Below are 23,708 nucleotides of genomic sequence, written 5' to 3'. Positions count from 1 at the left end.
GCCCAAGGGTGGGTGTGGCCTCCGGCCCAGACGGAGGACAAGGTCAGGTGGGCCACAGGAGATCAGTAAGCAGACGGCACCCGTCTTCAAGATCGCGGCTGTTTTGTGTTCTTCCGGACTCCCTCCCGCTGTGGGCCCTCGTTGCCAGGCCCCCTGCTCAGGCCAGGCCTCCTCCTGTGGCTCGGCCTCACGCTGGAAGGGAGGTGACAGAGGAGTGGCATCTTCCAAGAGCCGTTTGGGTTTTTGTGGAGAAGTCGGCATCCAGGGAGGAAACCGAGGATGAGGATGTGTTGGTGCCAGATGCTTCGCTGAGGGGCGTCCTGTGGGCTTTCCTCACCTCGTCTGTGAAATGACCCTGGGACTTCCTGCTGTCGGCCTCATTTGGGGGCTGTGGGGGGCCCGTCAGGCTTAAGTTACTTGCCCCAAGCATACAGCTAGGAGTGCTTCCGCCTGGATCTGAGCAGGCCAGCCCTCAAGGGAGGGCAGAGGAGCCGTGGTCCGCGTGCTCCCGGAAGGGTGTCTGCAGAAGGTAGGGAGCTGAGGCAGGTGGAGCCAGGAAGTGTGCGCGGGACCAGGTGGGGACGCTCAGTTCAGAGCTGGGGAAGTCTGGTTCCTGTGATTCAAAAAGACGCGGCGCTGTGACATGGGTGGAGTCCATCGTGTCCCAGCAGTTCTGAGAGTGGTCACCTGGAGAGGGGAAGGTCCTCAGGGGGTGGGGTGTCTGCTCACCGTCTCCCAGGCCAGCCGGGTGCTGTCCTCAGGAACAGGGGCCCCTACGCCCCTCAGCCCCTGGCCCCAGCGCTGCTCATCGGTCCCCGCCATCCAGCACTGTGGCTCTTCCAACTCAAAAGAGTGAAGGGCTTCCTGCCAAATGGGATAAAGCTGCCAGGGTTTTCGTGACAGAAAACACAAATTGCTGAAGGCAAGATCACTGCCAGCAAGCCAAGTGGCTGAGAGTCATGCATTTGTGTCACAAACAGGGCATTAAAATGCACACGTTCCTGCAGCTGCTGGTCTCCTGAAGCACTACCAGGTGCGACAGTCAGCGTCCCCTGTCCCCGAAGGTCACCAGGTGGCCCGGGAGACCAGCTGTTTTGGGGCGGCCAAGCTGCTGCAGCCTGGCCTGGCCGCTGCTGGCTGGGGTTCAGGGCAAGGACTACATGATTCGTTAAACCAGAATCGGCCTGCGATCCGAGCGCTTTAAAATGAATTGCAGTCCAGGAGCCGCCGTGAATCCTTGTGCTTGTTTGGTTTCCTGGGGGCAAACCTGACGTGGGAGGTGTCTGAAAGAAGCAGGGTGATGCCAGGGTGTGGTCTGTCCACGCACAGTGGTCACCCCATCATCGTTTCTGACAAGTGCGATTCGCTTTTGCTAATATATGGGGCGGGGGGCGGGGTAGTGAGCGATGGCCAGGCCTGGGGCAGGCAGCGAGTTCAGCTTCGTGGGGCACCGACGGTGGGTCTGGAACGAGACGCAGGCTCTGAGACAGTCCAGCACAAGCCAAATCCCGCTTCCTTCTGTTAGAAAACAGGAGCGGACGTGACACTTTGGCCATGAAATGTTTTAAGACAGAGGTTTGTGTCGTGAATTGTGTACAGTAACTGGATTTTTTCAAGTCTGGGTAACAACTGAACATAACACATTTTCACTCCAGAGTTAAGCGTACCTTTAGACTGCCTGTCCTACAGCGTCGCTGTGCCAGCGTCCCACAGAGCCACACGGAGGGCGCCGGTCCTGCAAACGCCTGTGACCGGACTCCCCTCCAGGCCCCACGGTCGCTGCTTCCTGTCACTTTCCTGCTGGACTGTGGCCCTTCGAGGGCCTGGATCCCTCAGGGTCCCAGGCCGGCCCCAGCGCCCCGTCGGCAGGTGTGGGTTGGACGTGCGAGGGGGGTGGGGTTTCGGGGCTGAGTGTGGACGGCTGTGTGACTGCATCCTTGACGCACAGCCAGCAGGCTGGCCAGCGGGACCTGTCCCCGGGTCCTCCCCCTCAAGTCCCTTCCCAGGAAGCACTAGGTTTGGTGACATAGCAAAGGTGAACATCGCACCTTCTGAAAGATGCTTTTCATAGGGAATCTCAGTCGTTGTAGGCGAGTCCGTGACGAGGCAGGTTCCAGCGCAGGATGTCCTGCAGGGCTCTCGGCTCGGCCGCCCAGAGGGGCTGCTGGGTGGCTCAGACCCTCCACGCTGTGCTCCGCGGTGCCCACAGGAAGCCTGTCCCCTGGGTGCGGAGAGTCCCCAGACGTGGCCACAGGGGGACAGGCTCCGACGCTGACGGGGAGAGGCTGACAGCCTCTGTTTGCACTTGAGTGGGAGTGAATTTAGCGCATTTATTTTCTGAGCCCAGATTTCCGTGCAGGAAAAGGAGTTTTAAAGAGGAACTGGGATCGTGGACAGTGAAAGTGGCATTTCCTCCCCATTTTCCCAAAGACGGATCCTAGCCCTCGCGGCCACCTAAGCCCAGGTCAGTTGCACCGTTTCAGCAAACGGAAGAGCAGTGAAAGCCGCATGCAGAACAGGGACGGAGCCGCTCCCGCCCCCGGCCGTCTAGTCCTGACAGGGAAGCAAACGCCGATCCTGGCCCTGCTGGACCGAGTATTTCTGCCGTCTCTTTGGTGCTTATAAAGCGCACGCTGGCTGGTTGAAGCCAACCTGGGAAGCGCAGAAAGAGGAAAATCAAATGTGGCCGTAATTCCTCCAGTGGAGTCAGTCACCGTTGGCATCTGGGTAACCTGCCCCCAGTCTTTTTTTCCAGAGCGAACGAGGACTGTAACGTAGCCAGAGTCTGCGTGTTGCTCTCTCACTCAGCATCACGTTGGGGATTTCTATAATGGTTAAAAACTCTCTAACATTCTGTGTTGTGATTGTTCCGTAATTTATTTAACCATTCTGCTTTAATTGGATATTTGAAAACCAACGCTTGCCAATTTTTAAAAGGGAAAGAAAAACGGGACGTCACTCCTTACCCTCAAGTCATTTGCACAAAATCCAGGAAAAGGCACAGAATAATTGGAGCTCCCACCCCTCCTGCCTCGTCAGCCCCCTCCCCCGGGTGGGAGGCGTCCCTCTGCAGGGCGCAGGAGGGAGGCGCCACCAGAAACTCCCCGAGTGCAGAAAATGAAGACAAGATGGCAAACAAAGGATTTTCGGGTTTTTACAAGTGAACGTTGAAGCTTTTTATTATATCGGTATGCCTGAAGATCTCCCCTCAGAAAGCAGCTGGCATCACAAAGAAAGTGGGACAGAGTTCTTCCCGGTGGAGAATCCCACTCCTCGTCCTGGGACGAGGTCGCAGCCCCCGGGGGCCGCGTGGGGTGCCCTGCAGGGGGCGCTGGCGGGCCGCGCGGGCTCCGTGGGCGCTGGAGGGTCAGGTCTCCTGCTCTTAGTCGGGGGAGGGGAGGGTGGGATGGGGCCTTTAACACACTGCTCTTGTTCATTCCGTGAAGTCGGCTGTTCTCAGCCCAGCGCGCAGGAGTCGCCTCCGGAGTGAGGTGAACTGACCCTGGGCCGCCCACAAACTCAGGGAGTGAGGCGGGAGCCCCCACGTCCTTCTCAAAGGATGCCCCCAGGGTACTGAGGCAGATTTAGCAAATCAAGGCACAGAATGCCGTGTGTAAGTTTGGATGTTAGATGCACAGCTGGGGGCAGACTGCAGGACTGCTCTCTGTTTATCTGAAATTCGGATCTGACTGGCGTCCAGGACCTCACGTGGCCGCCCCACCCAGGCACGTCTGACGCACCAGCAGCAAACCCCGCCGGAGACAAAGGGTGCGTCTGGTTTCTTCATCGTTCCAGCCCATCTCTCATCTCCGAGACGATCACATAGCAGAGGGACCAGGCAGCAGTAACTTCTGCTGCAAAGGCCAGCTCTTCCTAAGCTGCATAAAATGCCTTTGTTCCATCTTTAAAATTACATTTGAAACATGGTGGACGTGTCTTCCGGCAAACTTCGGTGTAAAACCTCATTAAATACCGATGGTCCTGCAAAACATTTGACCCTACATTCATTTGGAATTTAGATTTCAGACACATTATATAGAAAGTAATTAATGTCACTTTGGAAGTGAATCGTGTTCAGGTTGAACAGCAGACAGATACAGTTTCATCTTGAAGCTTTCAGATATTTAAATGAGAACGCCTGCCTTTTACTTCCACATTTTTAGATTTTTTTACCCCGAGTCTAGAGAAATGCAGAGTTAAGTGCGTGTTGCTCTTTGTTATAAGTGGGTGTCTGTGGAAGATGATTTTGTGGTTTGCTCGAATGCAGGGTGGTGGCTGACTTCACTTGGTAAGGTCCTCAAAGCTGGCAGACCAGGGATGGGGGCGCCTCCCCTGCTTCAGGTGAGCAGGGGAGGATGCCGACACCCGAGGTCGGGGCTTCTGCTGCCACCTGCTCGGGGAGCCTGCGTCCCCAGCCTGCGTCCCCACTCTGCGTCCAGGGGGCTACCTCCCGTGACTCCTCTCAGCCTGACTTAGGTGACATTCAACAGAGTGGAAATTCTGCAGACTTCAGGGCAGCGTCTGCTGAGACTTGATCCTGGGTCCAAAATAAAATTATGAGCATTTTTACAAGTTTCAAAGAAAAGCCATTAGTAACAGTTCCGGCCGTGCCTGGCTGCCGGCTGGAGGCGCAGCTGTGCCTGGAACGGAGGAGGAGGGAACCCTGCAGCTAATCAGTGTCTTTGTCCTCGTGGAGCAGAGATGAATCCTTAATTTAAGCAGCTTCAGATCCTGTCATTAGGGGAACGGCTGAAATATATCGCTTTTTGCCGAAGTAAACTTTTAAAGAGCAAGAAAAAGCTAGAAACTGGGCAAACTGTCAGGTCGTCAAACTTTGTGGATTGCTCCTTCCGCGAACTGAATTCACAGATTATCTCCAGGGTGCGTCCAGAAATGTCACGCCTGGAGCCAGGACGCCACGCACCCTGGAGATGCCCGTGGTCACTGCCCTGCGGTCACCCTGCTCGAGGTCATCACAGGTCACTCTGTGAGCTCTGTGTCCTGCGTCCCTTGTGCCCACAGGGAGCGTCCTGTCTGCAGGCACACGGTCCGGAAGCATTTCCACAAGCAGAGGTTCTAACTTGACCCCACCCCCATCTCGTCCTTTAGATAGACGGCTGAAAGGAGAGCTCCCCGGGGAGACTGACACAGGACGTTCTCCCCAGACGAGAGGAGACGCCAGGCCTGAGGCACGTGCTGGGATGTGGCAGGCTCGGCCCTGAGGGAGGGCTGGCAGGTGTCTCCTGGGAAGGACGTGCAATGTGAGCGCAGAGTTCAGTTGTCCGGGGGACGGACCGAGGACGCAGCCCGGCAGACGCCCCCTCAGCGGCTCTGAGGGGCTGCTTGGAGCAGGCGGCGGGGAGGGCCACGTGTACGACGAGGTTTTGGCAAAGGGAGCGTGCAGCCAAGCACGCGTCATCACCAGGAGGGAGCGTCTCAGTTAATGGTTTTAGTGCTTTTGTAAGTATGGGAAGATACAAGAGTTTGGGTTCAAACACTTTTCTCCTGAAAGTGTCTGACCACCCGAAGGCCTGCTCTGCGGCTTCCCCAGAGCGCAGAGCACCCCGTTCCTGGCCTCCGCCCTGAGCTCCTTCCGGGGGGGTTGCAGGTCCGCAGCTGCAGCGGCTCGTGACTCCACCTTTGAAGAGCCGATGGCAAGCGACATTCTTCAGTTGGAGGATGGGTCAGAGGTGGGAGGGAGCGCCAAGTGAGCAGGTAGACCAGGCGGCTCAGATGATGCAGGGCCAGGAAGAGGCCCCGAGGGTGGAGCCTGGGGTGGGGGCGGGAGAGCCAGGCTGACCCCTGGGGAAAAGGGACAGAGGGGAAGTGGCCGTCAGAGGCACTGTCCCCCGGCAGGACCCAGCGGCCCGGCTGCTCGGGGTGGCACTGATGGAGGGTCTTGGGGACCCAGATCCAATAGCAGAAGCCTCGCTTTCTGCCCCGTCAGCCCCAGCGTGAGCGCCGCTCCTCTCCTGTGGTCCCCGGGCGGCCGCATGTCCTGGGGGCCCGGGTCTGCGGGGAAGCCTCGAGGGCTGCGGGACGGCGGGGGAGCGGACGCCGCAGCACGTCCCCGCCTTGATGCCAGCTCTCCCGGATCAGCCAGTAGCGTCCTGTGTCACGTTTGGAGCTCTGTGTGCGTTTCATTTGAAGACTGGGACCGCACAACTAAACAGCACCGTCGGAAATCACGGTGTGGTGGGGGCGGTGGGCGAGTCGCCCACCCGCCCTGGCCCGTGGCCGCTGGTCAGGGAGGGCTGCCGGCAGGGAGCAGGGGTGGGGGGCAGGAGGGGGTGGTTCGGTGCGTGAAGGGAAGCGCCGTCCGGAGCCGCCCGCGGGTGGAGGCACGGCTTCCGCTTTCCCTCTCGCGGGCTGTGAGGTGATGGGGCGCTGTGTGCCTGCACGCCAGGAAGTCCGGTGTTTCCCCGTAGCCGTCCCCTTCCCTGTGTCAACTTTGCTTTCCCTTCTGGCCCGACCATCACTGTCTTGTTGTTGCTTCCAAGTGGGCGCGGCTCAGAGGCAGCTCCTCCTCAAAAGGTGCAGTTTGTGCTTGTGCGGCAGAGGGTGTGAACCCCAGGGCTGCGCGCGTGTTTCCCCAGCGTCTCCTCCGAGCCTTGCGGTGGGCGTCCACAGGTCAGCGCTTGACAGAGCAAGCATTGTTCAGTGCAGGTGCCGCCAGACAACTGAGAGCCCGGGGCGTCCGTCAGGGCAGGCTCGGCCCCGGGAGTCTGCCGCCGTGGGACAGGCTCGGCCCCGGGAATCTGCCGCCGTGGGACAGGCTCGGCCCCGGAATCTGCCCCCGTGGGGCAGGCTCGGCCCCGGAATCTGCCGCCGTGGGACAGGCTCGGCCCCGGGAATCTGCCGCCGTGGGACAGGCTCGGCCCCGGGAATCTGCCGCCGTGGGACAGGCTCGGCCCCGGGAATCTGCCGCCGTGGGACAGGCTCGGCCTTGGGAATCTGCCCCCGTGGGGCAGGCTCGGCCCCGGGAGTCTGCCCCCGTGGGGCTTGGGGAAGCCACTGCCTCCCAAGACCTTGATTTCTGCTTCCACCAGGCCGGGGGCTGAGTCCTCGTAACTGCGGAGGGTCGGGCGTGAAGTGAGGTCAGCTGTGCACACAAAGCACCCTGGACGGTGCGGATGGGGCTCGGCCACCACGGCCCGACCTCGGGCTGCCTGACAAGCAGGAAGCTGGATTCTTCCTGGCAGGTGGGCCCGCCTGGAGCTCAGCTGCCCCCGATGACTTCTCTCATGAACTCTGCCTCTATATTTGGGGGATTTTAATTCATTCCATTGTCAGTCCAAGGAAACCCTGTTGAGGAAGTTCAGTGCAGTGTTTCCTCTAAATCAGACCCTTTGGTCGCAGTGGAAGCATCTCACAAACTCTGGGGGAAAAGGGAGCCAGCAGGTGTGCTGTGACTGGGAGTCCCCCAGTGACACAGTGGCCTCTCTGGTCCTCACCCCTGACTGAGTCCCCTGGTGACACAGTGGCCTCTCTGGCCCTCAGTGTGCTCACTGCACAATGTTGGTGCCACAGCCACCTGCACGTGTGTGTGGGGACTGACCCGACTGACCGTGAGGAACCCCAGTGCTGGCCCTGTCCCCCAGGATGTGAGTGGTGCGCACACCCGTGACCGGTGGAGGCAGAACCGCCATCCCCGAGTGATGGCCGTGCCTGTGTTCTGTTCCCCATTCTCACCAGTTCGCTCAGGTAGCTTCACAAGCTCCCAGGTGCGGCGTGCAGGGCGGCCGTCTGTCTGGGGTGTGCAGGTGATTTCAGGGACGTGCCCCCCGTTCCCTTGGTGGCGGATCAGCTCCCTCTCGGCTCCACCAGCTGCCTTTGACCCTCTGCATGCGGATTTTCCGGCTGCAGCCACATTTGGGAGGAGCAGGGGGCCCACGCAGAGTGAGAGGCAGACCCTCTTTACACACGATTCACCCAGAGGTGGTTACCGTATGGCTGGGTCAAGACAGTTTTGACATATAAAAAAATTAACCATGAAGTGAATTCATCTGGAGAGGACTGTAACCCCTGTGTGCAGTCAGGGGTCCCATGGGGGTCGTGGCAGCGAAAGGCTGTCTCCCTGGTGAAGACCAGGGCTCACTAGGTGCGTGCAGAGGGGTCAGTGGGTGGTTTCCAGACGTCTTCAGTCAGTGGCAGGTGTCAGTTTGGGGAAGAAACTGCGGCGGGAACTTGAATGTGGTGTCAGATGCAGGCGCTCTTGGTCCTACGGCGTGGCTTGTCACACGTGTCCGCCGCACACTGGCTGCCCCAGCCCTCCGGCTGTGCTGGGTCCGTGGGGATGGAGGCCAGTGAGGACGGGGCTCACAGTGCCCAGGTCCACGCGCGGCACTGAACTGCCACCTCGCGCCCCAGCCAGGCTGCTCCCGGCACCCTGCTCGCCTGTCAGCGCTGGCGGGCAGCCACTCCTCTCCTTAGTCCGAGCTGAGGCAGAGAGACCAGGAGAGTGAGTGCCCTGAGTCTGGGGGCTGGCGGTGGGGCCGCCTGCGCTGAGCGGTGTTGCTCTGAGAGCTGTCAGAGCAGGATGCGCTCGTGCGCCCCGCCCGCCTCCTCCCCGGGCCCACGGCTCAGACACTGAGGGCGTCGGGCCTGCCTGTGCGCGCTCTGTGCCGTGGCAGGAATAGGGCAGAAACAGAAACTCTGAGCTGAAGAGACAAAGCTGTCGGATGCGGGAGGATCGCAGCCACTAATGACACTGACATGCGCTTCGAATGGCACCCGATCAGGGAAAACCAGACACGGAAGCGTGGGGGTCGCTGACCCTCGACCCGTGCTCAGGGTGCTCGGCTGACAGGTTCTGCCAGACTGAAGCCCCTCCCGGGCCCACTTCACCCCGACCTGATGAAGGGCAGAGCCGAGGTGGGACGGCAGGGATCACGTCCTCCCTTCAAGTTCAGGGCCAACCCTCGCACGGCCGCGCATCTCCGTCGGAGTGTTGTTCTCCGTGTCCTGAGGCCCTGCCTCTCGTGAAGGGCAGGGTGCTCGCTCTGGGCTCTGTCCGTCCGTCCGTCCGTCCACCTGTCCGCGTCTTCCTGTGCTGGGTGTCTGTGTCAGCTGCGCACCGTCCTTGTGGTCCAACACTGTGACGTCAGCTCACCGTCACGTTCCCGCCGCCAGCCTCGTCCTTTCTCCCGTGTCTGCGTGTTTGAGGAGAGCGAGTGGGAGCTGACATCCCAGAGGCCTTGGGCGTCTCCTGGTTCTGTTCCAGGCCACCTCGTGCGGACTGGCTTCAAGCGAACAACACGGGCCACGTGAACGCCGTCTCCGTGGCAACCGTGTTTAATTAGCACCGAGTGTCACATTGCATTATGTTCTTCTCAGTGTGGCCGTCTGGCCGGCCAGCTTTGTGGTGGACAGCTCGTGAGCACGAAAGCACGACTTCAAACGTGCAGAGGGGGCTCTTAATCACCGGCACGGGGGCACAGCTGAATTAGGCGGAATGGTTCAAATCAGCTCATCCGTGAACTATCCCAGTCCAGACAGACACTTACGGCGTACAGATGTGTGACATGTGTTTTTAAAGCAGTAACTGGGAGATCCCAAAAGATGAAATTCTACCACAAATTTGCCTGAGAAGTGAGCGTGCCTCCCCAGGCCCTTTCACTGCCAAACCGTCCACCTCCCTTTCTTAACATCCTGTAAACTTACCGAGGGTGGACAAGGCCTATTTGCTGAGTTGAAGATGTTGCAAATGTAAGCAGGCCGGCCACACTGCCCTGAAGCAAATCCTTCTGCAGACTGTAACATGGCTAACTGTATTCACTGTTGCCAGAAGGATGTGATTACTGGAGTGTTTGCCCAAAGCCTGTCTGAGAATGTTGGAAGCCGTATAAGGGCACGGGAGTCTGCATGTGCTGCTATATGTAGGATTATGTTCACAGGATGCGTGCCCAGACGATGCCACACGTATCTGAAACTGACCTGAAACTTGCCGTCTCCGCATGGAGACCCGCTGTCTGCACCTCCCACTTTCCACTCAGCGTGGGGCAGACACTCCCTGGGCATCCAGTGGGTCTAAACGGCCCAGCAGTGCCCCTGGGACCCCGAGCAGCCTGCAGAGAAAGGTGCCCGGTTTGCCGAGCCCAGCCCAGGACGGAAGGCTTCTAGATGTCTCTGTGTCCAGCTCCAGCTGGACTTACAGCGCAGGCCTCTGTCTCTTTGGCGTCCTTGCCCCATCTGGGAAGGGAGGGCCGGTGCGAGGTGACCCCCAGACCTAAGAAAGCGGTATCAGGGTTTGCAGGCATCACAGAGCGAGCAACTGAAAATCAATGCCAGTGACCTAGAATGTTCTCCCGGCAGAAGGAGAAGGGCCCAGACAAAAGCGACCTAAGATGAGCTCGTGCTAAGATTAGAGCAGCCACTGCAGACTTCAGATGTTGCTGCCTGAGTCCTCAGAGAGCGTAAGACGTTCTAGACACGAGAGGAAGTCCCGGGGCAGCGCTGGGCCCACGCGGGGTTCAGCTGGACAGCAGGAGTGGGGCCAAGTGTGCAGAGTCCTGTTTGAACGCAGACCACGTCTAATAAATCTGAAGCAAACTGAGGAGCCGCCGAGACCGGCGTACACGCGCGGCCTGGGTGGGGCAGAGGTGCCCTGCAGCCGCAGGAATGTTCTCAGACAAGGTGCTTCCTGAGGTTTCTGCCCAGAACGCCAGCTCCCAGCAGGGGCGTTCAGGCCACAGGGAAAGCACCTCGCACGTCTGCATGACTGTGGTGGGGAGTGTGGGGGGTGCACTGTGAGACTGAGCCACACCAAAAACACAGTGAAGAGTGACGTTTTTCTCTCTTTGCAGAGGAAGAGGGCGGGGACCTGGCCCAGTCGGGCATCAGCTTTCCGGGGCCGGCAGAGGAGGACCTAGGTAGGGTGCACGCCTCCGCCCTGCGCATGTCCAGGTTAGACGTAACCGGACGCTCCCGGCTGGAGTGACCACCTGCCCGTCTGTATCGGTGACCCTTCCCACAAAAATGTTTTAAGCATATGTTTGACTTCAGAGTGTCCTCATAAGAACTAAAGAAGATGTGGTGAATTAAAAAAAAATAGTTGTTTGTCAACATTATGGGAGCTCTAGGTGGGAGCACAATTGTTCCAGATCATCATGGATTAATTATTTAGGACGTTATTAACATAATTATCATTCTTAATTATTAAGGCTGGTGTTAACATGATGGAGACGTGTCTACGAATGTGAAATGACGCCTCTCCTTTTCTCCTTTGTGACAAAAACTCTAAATCTAAGGAAAGGAAAAGCGTTTTAATTTGCATTTCTTTCACGTCCCTCCATTGCTTGACATGACACAGCCGACTTCTCTGGGCAGGCCCAGCTCTCAGTGGTTTGGCAGCTGAGGACAATTACGCGCTTTCTTCCAGGGGAGCTCGAATCGCTGTCACAGTCGATTTTCCCCAGTGCGAGGTGAAGTCACGTGGAAATTGTATTGTTCTGCTGCCACAGACACCGTGAGGCTGGTGCCGTGTTTGGCCATCATGGTTTGACACGGAGTCATGCTTACGTGGAACAGGGCAAACGCTTCTGTTAGAAACGGAAAGCGTTGGGTAAATCCAACGTCAAACGGCGAAGTGACATCAACAGGAATCTGTCACTGAGAAAATTCGCCCTCCGGGGGGCTGTGGGCCCTTGGCCAGCCCGAGGGATGTGCTGCTCCCTCGTCAGCTTGCTGCTGGCCGTGTGACCATAAGTTTGATTTCTATTTCCTTTTGAATTTTTCTTAATTTACAGATCTTCAGCCAGTGAATCTGGGGCTCATCTGATTGGCTTAAAGAATAATTCTGAAAGTCACAGGAGTCCATTTGCGTAAAGCAGTGATTTCTTTTAAAGGAAATGAGAACCAAAAAAGTTTGCTTTTCAATTTAAAAATTACGAAGCCAGGTATCGTCCTGAGAATGGCAGTGTATCACCCACTATGACTGAGTCAGAAACTGATTTCCCACCTGCCAGTCTAAACAAGCCTCTCTCTACTTGGAAACAGGCAAAGGAAATCATCTTCATGCCTGTTTAGAAGGAGTGAAGCCGCACTTGAAGGAGCATGTGCTACTTTTGTTTCACTCTGCGAAGCGCCCAGAGGAACGGCCAGCTCACGTGGCTTGGTCTCTGCGCACGGCGTGCTCGCTCACAGACTCTCAGCGTCACGTTGGGTCTGTGGTGACAGCTCTCTTCTGGGGCAGCTCCAGGGCAAGGGGGGCCTGCTCCCTGCAGCCGCGCTTCTCTAGGGGCAGGGGTTTGAGGCTGACTCAGGAGGCTGCTGTCCGCCCGGGGAGGTGACTTTCCGGCACCTGGCCCGGCACAGCCCGAGAGCACGGAGGGCCCTGCTTTTAATTCTTGGGGTGTAAACCTAGAGGAATTGCTGGGTCCCGTGATAATTCTATTTTTAATTTTTTTGAGAGGTCACCATACTGTTTGGGGATGGAAAGTACTTAGTGGCTGTTTTTACAGTCTGTCCGCGGGGTGATGGTTGGTGACAAGAATGAAACAGGTTTTAAGGGACTTGGAAGGAAACTGACAGGAAGACCTGGTGGCCGCTGGCTGCGAAGGGGCTCTCGAAACGTTGGCTGGTTGTCCCCCTCGTGTGGCAGTCAGTGTGGGTGGTGGGGGAAGGGGACACATGTGGGCCATCGGGGCTGCAGGACCCAGCGGGGAGCCAGGGGGCCGCCTGGCGGGACTGTGTGCAGAGGTGGCCCTGCCAGGGGAGGGCGCCCCGGGTCCTGTGACCTGATCAGACTTTGAAACACTGGGGCTCAACCCTGGTTCTCGCTGGCCACTGTCACCCGGGGGCATTTAAAGTCCTGACCCCCGGTCCCCAGCCCGGACATTCTGTTTGTGTGAAGCAAGACTTGGCCTGACTGCCTGTACAGGTTCCCCGCGGGGTCTGACGTGTAGCAGGTCAAGGACGCTGATGTAAAGTGTGTGAGAGGGTAGTTCGTAGACAGGTTTGAGAAAAGGATGGAGGGAGGAAGGGGCAGTGGGAGGGAGGGGACAAGGTCTGATTTGTGTTCCCAACGTTATTGCAATAACCAATTTGGAGCAAACGCCATAATTTGAGACATTTTATTTTACAAACTAGGTTTTCCCGTTTCCTCATCTCTAAATCGAGGGGGTTGAACTGGACGGATTTTCTGAGGCTCTGTCAGGTCTCCGGTTTATGGCTCTCTGGCTCTGCTGTGCCGCATTGAAATTAAAGCCACTGCACGATGATGATAGTGCTGTTGCAGTGAAATGAGCATTATCATTTCCAGAAAACGTAGGGACATTTTACAGCATAAAACAAGGAACATTTGCCCCCTGGTCCCATTCAAAATACCAATCTTTTTTTTTTTTTCAACTGGCCTCAGCCTCTAAAAACTCCAAGGAAAGGTAAGTGACATTTACTGAAAACCCTAAAATCTTCCTCAGTGACGGACCAAGTAGTAACATCGTCTTTTAGAAATAAGCGCGTCACAGCCCACGACCCGCTCCCGGCTAGGGCACACGCACCTCTGACGCCCCCCGGTGTCAGGTACGGAGAGCGATTTTCTGATGAGGAAAGTGGCTGTGGACTGAGGAAGGTGAAGGTTTCTATAAAATGAACCTAAGTTCTGACAAAAGTGGGTTCACGCAGCACATTGAAGACGAGCACAGCGGAAGAGGAAACCCACCTTCTCCAGAAGACGCGTTTTGAGGGATGACCTGCAGACACATTGAAGTGGGATTGCCCTGCCGGGGACTTCTGTGGCGTTGGCTCGCTCTGAGAGACGTGGCTTCTGACGGCGGCTACTCTGCTCCCCCGCCGACGTCACGGTTAAGTCAGCCGTAAGGACTTTGCGATTTATAAGCCTTTATGAGGACTTCTGCATTGAACCAAACTGCAATGGCAAGTCAGCTGCAAACTGACATGAAAAAGAGGCAGATTAAATGATCCATCAAAGAATATTAGGCAGATAGCAATGGAGACACAACACTGAGAAAACGGACACACTGTGCAGCTTTACAAACACCTGAATGTAGAATGATAACCTCCTGACGCTTAGAGCTCCTCGGGACGGGCACGTGTGCTGTGAGACATCTTTCTGTGAAGGGCACTCCGCGGCTTTGGGTTAAGGTCTGCACACCGCTCAGCTGCATGAGTGTCTCACGGTGATGGCGACACATCGCTAATTTTAAAAGAACTCCCCTTTTAGGCGTTTGTTTTTGTGTCATTTTATAAACACCCCAGGCGCACGTGGGGAGGTGTAGCTCTGCAACTTGATGGGTGTCCCTGCTCATTTCCTCCAGAGAAACTTCTAGAAGTTTCTAGAATTAGTGAGCACAGTGCTGGGTCACGTTTCCGTCTGCACAGTCACCATGTATCCGTTCACTGCCCCCGTCCTCCCTCCCTCAGGGCCCTCTCCTTGCCCTCCTCCTCCTCTGAGGCCCCTCAGGACCCTCAGTGCCCGCCTCCCCACCTGCTCAGAGGATTCCAGACACCAGCCAGTGTCACACGCAGGAAAGGGGGCCGTCAGGCTGTAGGGAAGGTTTGGATGCTGGCTAGTCCAGGGGACATGCCAGAAGATGGGTTTTACTTGACAGTTTCTCCACAAACCAAGCAACAACTTGGCCCTGAGGCTATTAATAATTAAACAACATAGCGCTCGGGCGAGTCAGGCAGTTCCTTGCTGAAAATTCTGCAGACTGGTGCTCACTGCAGCTGTCTGTGCTCGCCGCCAGATCCGTGAAGCAGAACCAGCAAACTCTGGTATCTCTCGGTTATTAACCTGAAGGCCAAGTAGACCAGCTGTGTGTGTGTGGCTAGAGAAGCGTCGCCGTCCAGGCTTCTAATCTGGCTTCCCAGCGGCCCTGATGCCGGCCTGGGGTGTGAATCTGCAGCCCTGAGGTTCTGAGTGGAGACACTGACCTCCTGGGGGCAGAGCGGCGGGGACCACGTGGCCCAGCTATGAGCAGGCATTGCTAAGACGGGTCCCTGCGTCTCCGGCCTAATCGCTGCGGAAAAGAGAGAGGAATAAAGGTGTGGTGGCCTCACAGGGACACCTGCCGCCGCCGCCTCCGGCAGTCTGCGTACGCATGGGATGCGCCAGCCTCCAGGAGATGGACGCGGGCCGGAAGCTGACAAGATGGTCCCCTCTCCCCTCCCCGTCTTCCTTCTCTTCACGGTTTCCCTGCTGTTCTGCTGGACTCTCTGTTTTCATCTCCATCAAAATCCACCCAAAATATACTTCTTAACTCACAAAAATCTGCGTAGTACGTTCAAACTGCTTTATGTCTGCCATCCTCTCCAGGCCCCGGTCTGTCCCTCCCCGGATTCGGTTGTGCCTCCTAAAGGCTGTGCCCTCTTTTCCCCCCGAATGTGCTCCCTCCACAGACACGACCTTCCTCGGAAACCGGCCAGAATTGAACCCAGGGGAGTTCTTGTAGAACCCCCGGCCGATCCCCTAGGGCTCAGCGCACCAGCTCGGGGAACACTTGTAAGAGGAGCAGTGCCCTTCCCGGCGGCCTCGCGGGGCAGGTGCCGCGGACCGTGGAGGTGACCCCCCTGGCTTGTGGGCTCCACCTCCTCCTCTACTGAGATGCGGCAGGTGCTGGGCCCCTCGTCCCGGAACTGGGTTTGACCCTCCTAGTGCAAAGCCCTGTGGGACTGCTTTGAGGGTCAAACCGCGCCCGAGTAGAAGGCATTTTCTGCATTCATGGGCGCCGCTCCCACCACAACTAACGCCACAGGCCGGTGCTAGAACCAGAGAACTCACCATCTCCTGCTCTGGAGGCTGGGAGTGCAAGGTCAGGTGCTGGGAGGCCCCCCTGGCTGTGTCCTCACCGGGAGAGAGAGAGCCTGGTGTCCCTTCCTCTTCCTGTGGGGACACCAGTCCTGGGGGGTCAGGGCCCCACCCACGACCTCACTGAACCTTCAGCTCCTCCTCACAGGGCCCATGTCCAAACTCAGTCACGCTGGGGTCAGGGCTGAGACCGTGAATGGGGCAACACGGGGCCTGGCCCTGCCTGTCGCTGACCCCTCGGCTGGGGCGTGGAGGAGGCTTGAGGGTCACCTGCTGAAGACACTTGCTGTTCTCTGAGTCCCCAGCCCTGGCCACCGCCCCAGGCCCTGGCTGCCCTTGGAGACACAGAGCCCCGCAGCCTCGAGGCTCTTCTGGCCGCCTCCCTCCAGGAGTGAGGCCACGTCCTCGCAGCTGCCCGCCTCTCCTCACATCCCCTGCCGGCCACCCCTCCCCGAGCCCTGACGAGGCCCCCACCAGTCTGCGAGCTCTGCCTGAGCCCCCGGGACCTGGCAGGAGGGGAGAGGCCCCCCACGCCGGCCAGCCCCTCCCCGGCTCATGGTTCTGGACGGTCTCACCCGCCACCTGTTGCCGCCTGCGTCCTGAAGGTCCTGGGAGTGCTGTGCGGACGGACGGCGGCCGAACCACGCGGTAAAGGCGGGGAGGCAGGAGAGGAGGGAGGAAGACGGAGGCTCACGTCGGGGGTGCCCTGCCTGGGCCATCCCAGCGCCCGCCCCGCCTGGCGTCTGTGACCCCGTGAGGGAGAGAAAGACACCTGACCCCAACCAAGACGGACCTCCTCCTGGCCAGCCGAGGCCAGGGAGCAGCTGACGGCGTCGCCCCACGGGCGGTGCGTCCAGGCTCCGGGGAGGGTCCCAGGCTCCGGGGAGGGTCCCGGGCCCCGGCTGCCCCCGCCGCCCTCGCAAGTGGGAACTGCGGCCACGTCAGCACCCCAGGGAAGACAGGGCTGTGACTCTGAAAACGGGTGGAGACCACACCGACTTTGAGGATTTTGTCCATTGAGGGCCGTGATTTTATAACAGCAGGAAAAAAAATTAAAGAGAAAGCAGAGAGGAGAGGCTGAAAATCACAGCAGCAGCAGACGCATTTCAGCTGGGCCCCCAGCGCTTCAGGGCCTGGAGACCTGCCAGGGCTCTGTGCAGGACCCCTCGGCAGGGCTCCCGGCGCCTGAAGGTGTGACTCCGCCCCTCCCGCAGCCCCAGCCTCGGAAGTCGGCAGAGTCGCTCCGCGTTGCCTGGGAGCCCCGCGGTGTCTGCAGGCCGGCCTGCCCCCAGCGGGGCCCCAGGGCGCAAGCCCTCATTGTTAGTGACCCGCTTGCATCTTTACTCAGCGACAAGCCTGACGGACACGGGGTGGCCGTTCAGGGGAGCCTACCGAGTCCCACGTGACCCAAAGAGAGGAAGGACGCTAGTTGGAGGCGCAAACGCAGACTCGATGTTTACAGGTGGGTGAGCTGCGGCCCCAGGGACCGAGTCCCACCTCGTCTGGGGTAACGCCCAGAAGTTGCCGTTGAAATGCTTCCCAAGTGGTTCTGGTGCCTGGGTTTGAAGACCTTTGCACTTTGGGGAAATGAAGGCAAAACCGCGAATGAGCAAGGACAGTCGGGGTGCTGGCGAGCCGTCGCGGAGCCCGCTCCTGGACAACTTGGGTGATGGAGCCCTGGCCCCAGGTAGGCCGGAGTCCAGACCCTGCGCCCAGGGTGGCCGTGCCCACTCGCGCTTCCACCAGCGGGAATCTGGCCTCTGGGGAAACAGCTGCCGCAGGTCCCTGTGTAACTGGAGCTCATGTTATCAAATCACTTAAAGAGAATTTAGTCGCTAACTCATACCTCAGCGCGTTTGGTAAGCGTCTGAAGCGTGAATGACAAGCACGTGTAAATCACACTGATGGGATACAAACGCAGATGCAAAACCACGACCCGAGCAGCTTCAGCAAGAAGGAAGGACTAGGCTCCCGGTGGCCCCCACATTGGCTCTGGGCTGTGGCGTCAGCTTCGGTCACGCAGGTCCTGCTGTCGAGAAAGAGGACGTGGAGAGGCAGGCAGACTTTACTACACAGACTCTTCACTGAGCTCTGAACACACGAGGAAAAATTTTTTGAAGTGAACTTTGTATGTGTTCAGTTTCCTGGTTGTCTCTGTCTTCTTCCACCACGTGCGTTTGTCCTTCTTGCAAGAGCTTTGTAGGAACGTAATCCACGTACCACACGACTCGCCGTTAAGATACACCATTCAACAGTTTTTAATATTTACAGATGTGTCATTGCTCATGAGCAGAAACACAACTGATTTTTGTCTTTGATCTTGTTACCTGCAACTGAGCTGCAGCTCAGCGCTGTGCGCAGGGCCCTCTGGGCGGCGTCTGAACCAGGCTCGGGTTGTGCTGGAGCCGAGTCTCGGAGGACAAATCCTGGAAACGCGTTCCAGCTTGGGGAGCAGAACGTGAGCAGAACCTGTGGGTAACTTTTAGGAGTAGCAGTAGTTCGATGTGATCCAAACACAGGACCCTTCGCGGATGGTTGAGAGGTGAACGAGAACGGGGCCCAGCAGCTCATCGGGCACCACGCGGCCGGAGCACCTACTCCGTGCCCGGCCCCGGGCTGAAGCCGGCCGGGAGCCACACGAGCCTGCCCAGGGGTGGCTTGGGTCACAGGAGGAGGAGACAGATGACGTGGTGGAGCAGGGCATGGTGGTTGTAGGGCCTGGGGAGCGTGGCATACAGAGATGTTTCCACGGATGAGGGGGAATGTGAACCAGGACTCAGGGCCTGGCTCAGGGCGGGGCCTCCCCACATGTGCAGGAGGTGGGCCGGGAGTGACAGGTGAGCTGAGGACCAGGGCCGGGCAGGGAGGAGAGAGGGTGAGGAGACAGATGAAGAGAGCTGGCAGGTCCTCCGTGGCCCGGCGACACCGAGAGAGGACCACGCCAGCCAGCCTGTGTCACGGGGGCCGGAGGCAGGCCCTGCAGTTCAGAGCACACTTGCCCGACAGTCAGCCGACAGCAGGAGGAGCCCAGCCTTGTCCTTGTGCAGGAGGAGATGTGGGGTGGAGAGCGGGGGCAGCCCTGCCGGCAGCCAGCAGGCCCCCACTGTCCCAGGGACCCGAGCACCCCAGGGGGGCGACGCAGGCCGGGCCACCAGACCCCGCCCAGAACCCGCGAGCGGCGCAGCCGCAGCCCACAGGCTACCTTCCCACTCGCTCTCCTGTTGGAGTCCGCTTCCTGAGTCTGTGTTTCCTGCGTGTGTTACAGTACACGCAGATTACATAGGAATGTGCGTTGTGTGTGCACGTTGCGCACTATAGCAGTCTCGTTTCCTGTGCGTGGTGTGTGTGCTGTTTACCACCCGTGCGTGCTGTGTGGACACGTATGCACTTGGTGTGTGTAGTGCACGTTACATACCATGTGTGCGTATTATGTGAACATGTGCGTTACACGCACACGTGCACGTTACATAACAGACCCTATTCCTGCGCATATTACATCACGTTATGTGCATGTACGCGTGCCGTCTGTGGGGTGTGTGTTATGTATAAGCCACAGGTGCATGTTACACGAGTGCATTTCCCGCAAGTATCACAACATACGCATATTATATGTTATCTATCCATATTGCCTATGTGTACGTGCATTTTCTATGCCTGCTGTACGTGCACATCACACACTAATAGACTCTGTTTACTGTATATGCATGTTGTGTGCCGTAAGTGCGCGTTATGTGTGAACACGTCGTTGTATTCACAGGCCGTATGTGCACATTATACACTGCAGTAGGCTGCTTTCTACGTATAGTATGTGCATATCATATACTATCCATGCATATTACATGTGGACATGTATGTGTTTTATATATAAACTATATGTGCATATTATATACCATACGTACATGTTATGTGCACACTGCACACCGTAATAGACGCTATTTCCTGTGTGTATTACATGCAAGTCACACTGCACATGCATATTACATATGGGTGTATGTGTGCTTTATAAACCACGTACATGCATATTGTACACTGTGAGCCTGTATTTCCTGCATGCGTCATAATACATGTATGTTATGTGTGTTATGCATTACATGTGCATTGTACATAGACGTTTACGTGCATGTTGCATGCTCCAGTAGGATCTGTTTCCTGTACATGTGACATTACGTGGCGTGCATGCGTGTTATGTGTTACACGTGTACGCGGTCGTCTGTAACAGTCTCATTTCCTGTGTGTATTATGTGGACACCATGCACTGTGCATGCGCGTCATGTATGGACACGTGCGTCGTGTGTACCTACCACGGGTGCGTGTCCTGTGCCAGGATGCAGCCTGTATTTTCTGCGTCTGTTCGGTGACCAGTTGGAAGCAACAGAAACAGAAGCACAAGCAGAAGCCCTGGGACAACAGAAAGCAGAGTGACGGAAGGAGCGTCCCCAGCTGGTCCTGGAGTCCAGTGAGCCCTGAACTTCACCGGCGCTGGCCCGGGAGAAGTTAGGGTGGCAGCGACCACAGTCACAGTCAGGCAGCTCAATGAGTGACACGGAGCGTGCCCTCCTCCTGGAACCTGCTCGCGGCTCTGCCAGCACACAGTCAAGGGGACGGGAGCCCCCAGGGCCACACGCCAGTGGTGGCAGCACTGGGACCCTAACCCTAACTAGTCAATGTCCGGAGGCCACCGTTCCAGCCACTGGACTCGGCCGCCTTCCTACCAGGAAGCGCAGCTGGGGTCCGCATCCAGCAGCAGCAAAGCCAGCACCCTCCCCGAGCTGGCACCTGCAATCTGAGGGTCTGTGTGTGACGCTGCAGCTTACAAAATAAGCTTTCTTATCCTGTTTCTTCTGAGTAGAACCTTACAGATGGAAATCAAAACTCTGAAATAGGATGTCAGGACAGCCTGGTTTAGTCCTCGTGTTGATACAGACAGTGGCCTTGAGAAGCAGTGGCCACCTCCGCTCCTGACCTGCTTGGGGAGAACATGGCATTGACAGTTCGTGGCCAACAGCTCAGCTTGACACGCAGCAGCCTGCCAGGCGGTATTACTGATTAAACAGCAGGTGGTGACTTTTAGCTTCTTAAACTGAACCACAATGCTCACTTCTAGTTGAAACGTAACTCGTTTTTCCCCGCAGATTGTTCGTTGTTTAATACTTCAAAATCTTGCTGTCAGGGTACCTGGTGAATCTGCTGGACATTAAATACTTGTGGTTGCTAGAACCACACCTGGGAGCATCAGAGTTTTTAACATTCTCGTACTTTGGAGCCATCAATGTGGTGCTCTTTTAAAAAACGATTGTTCACAAATGAATGCTCAGACCAGGAGTGGCCACTGGTCTGAGATGAAAGCGGCCCACGTGTGGAGGGGCGGGGTCTCAGGTGGCTCACCTCTCCACACGGGCGGCCGCCCGCCCGCTTTCGCACAAGCCTCACTTGGCGTTTCTGTGCTCTCTCCGCAGACCAGCAGTGCTCATGGTCCCCGACTCTGCACTTCGATGAGGAGAGGCGCTCGCCTGCGCCCAGGACTATGAAAGGGCTACCCGGAAGTCGGAACCCGCCGCAGCTGTGCTCCGGCCACACGTGGGGCTTGGCGCCCCCCGAGGACTGCGAGCTCGGCCACGGCCACCTCCACCACGGGCAGGAGGGGCGGCAGCCCTACCTGCTCCGCCCGGCAGAGAGCTGCCCCGTGGACCACCACCGCTGCTCCCCCCGGGCCTCCGTCCACTCGGACTGCGTGGTGATGCCCGTGGCTCTGGGCGACCACGTGTCCAGCAGCACCTTTCCCCGGATGCACTACAGCTCCCACTACGACCCCCGGGATGACTGCGCTGCGTCCCACGTCAGCGCCAAGATCAACCGGATCCCGGCCAACCTCCTGGACCAGTTCGAGAAGCAGCTCCCGCTGCACCGGGACGGGTTCCACACGCTGCAGTACCAGCGGACGTCCGCGGGCGCCGAGCCGCGCGGCGAGAGCCCGGGGCGCATCCGGCACCTCGTCCACTCCGTGCAGAAGCTCTTCACCAAGTCCCACTCTCTGGAGGGCTCGGCCAAGAGCAGCGTGAACGGGACCAAGGGGGACGGCCGGCCGGACGACCAGCACCACGGCCAGCACGCCAGGCACGGCAAGCGGAGCAAGAGCAGGGAGCGCCGGCCGGAGCCCAGGCTCAGGTCGGGGCTGAGCAGCCGGTGGGGCTCGGACGACAGCCTGGATGGCGACGGCGCCTACCGGGCGCCCGGCGCCATCGGCAGGCAGCACGTGGGCCCCCTCGCCCGCTGCTACCCCGATGCGCTCCCGGGCCCCTTCGGGGACCTGTCGCTGCGCACCTCCAAGAGCAACAGCGACGTCAAGTGCTCGGCCTGCGAGGGCGTGGCCATGACGCCGGACACCAGGTACATGAAGCGGAGCTCCTGGTCCACCCTGACGGTGAGCCAGGCCAAGGAGGCCTACCGCAAGAGCTCGCTGCACCTGGACAAGCCGCTGGTGCGCCCGGAGACCAAGCCGCCGCTGCGGCCCTGCCACTACCTGCAGGTAAGGTCTCCCGGCAGCGGCGGGCGGGCGGGCGGGCGGGGGCCTGGGGGAGCCCCCTCCTCTAGCCCGCAGCCGCCTTTGCGCCTTGAAGGCCGAGGGCTTGGCAGCAACTGTGCAGTGCCTCAGCCCGCGTCCTTTTTCTCGTTGGAGAGTGGCGGGTTTGGCCAGAGGGGATTCGCTGGCTTCCCTGACAGGAGCATCTTTAAACCTTCAGGACACCGAGGCGCATGGTTGTGGAGAATGCACCTGTTCCTCTGGGGTGCGGATGAAACACATTCACCAAAGGCAAAAACAGACTAAACACGGTGGGTGGGTGGCTGGAGGAGGCGCACCGTGGAACTCCGTTTTGTATAATTTCCTTCCCATCTCAGCGCCTCATCACGCTGTGGCTGAGTGTGCTGGGGGCGCCCCGAGAGGCACCCACCTCTTTTAAGGAGCTCCTGCCCTGACTTCTGTCAGTGCAACAGTGCTGTCAGCAAAGACTGAAGGTCTGAAGTTTCCCTTTAGAACATGTGCAGTCGGATTCCAGTTCAGCCACTTCGCCTCTCCCGACAGCAGCTGCTGAGGGCTGCGCACCGGGTTAGAGATCTTCCCAGAGCAACGGGTAACGGTGCTGAGTGCCGGCTGAGTCACCAGGCGGGCAATTAATGGGACTATAGACAACCGGGAGTCTTTCCAGGCATCAGGTGGCTGCAGATCATTTTAGCAGCTCCGACTGCCATCTGGTACCTTGTCCAAAACCCAGTGGTTCTGTTTTAAACGGAAATGTTAACCAAATTGCTTTTGCTGGCTGATTTATTCAAGGAGACAAATTGGTAGTCGGATAAAATATTATTTTTATAGCAATGGAAGGGACAAGTCCTGCTTGTAGTGAGCGAGCTCTGGTAAGACATAAACATGGCGGCTTTGCCTGGACACGTCTAAAGGGACCTGATGAGGGCGTCCAGGGCCCCGTGCACTCATTCTTAGAGAAGCAGACCTCTCTCGTCTTTCTCTGTTTGTACCTGGGAACTCTCTAACGCGGTGTCCCCTCAGTACTTCAGAGTGGATCTCCAGCTGTGGTGCTGGGTCCCTCGGAGCCAGACCCGCCACCCAGCTTCTGGAACCATCCATTCCTGGCTCGTCTTGTCTCACCCACGCCCCACCCTCCTTCCCATCCAGGACACGTTGAAATAAACCCACACGGCCCACCGCGGACAGAGACCGGCACACGGCGAGCTGGACCCCCTCCAGTGCTTCGTCTGTGGTTCCCGGTGTGGCTTGTGCCTGTGACGGGCGGTCCAGAATGTCACTGAAACGAATTCCTCACTGAGTGATGGTGGGGTTCTGAGTATTTGCCAGCTGTGAGTCTGGTGAATCCTTCTGCCTCGTTAATCTCATGTACATCAGACTTTGTGGTCAGATTCAGCAGCG

The 23,708-nt window shown here is 58.1% G+C and overlaps 1 protein-coding gene across 1 annotated transcript in view; it reads left to right on the top strand.

Moving 5' to 3' along the window:
* The window catches only part of DLGAP2 (DLG associated protein 2), a 391,532-nt gene that overhangs the window by 309,697 nt on the left and 58,127 nt on the right, over positions 1-23,708 (top strand). Inside the window, exon 4 of the mRNA XM_032468359.1 lies at positions 21,226-22,295. Within this exon, the coding sequence (XP_032324250.1) occupies positions 21,226-22,295 (1,070 nt within the window). The remainder of the gene's footprint in view (positions 1-21,225; positions 22,296-23,708) is intronic.

This window comes from Camelus ferus, chromosome 26 (assembly GCF_009834535.1).
Source record: "Camelus ferus isolate YT-003-E chromosome 26, BCGSAC_Cfer_1.0, whole genome shotgun sequence".
In the NCBI taxonomy this organism is placed as follows: Eukaryota; Metazoa; Chordata; class Mammalia; order Artiodactyla; family Camelidae; genus Camelus; species Camelus ferus.
This window is presented reverse-complemented; position numbering and strand designations above follow the sequence as displayed.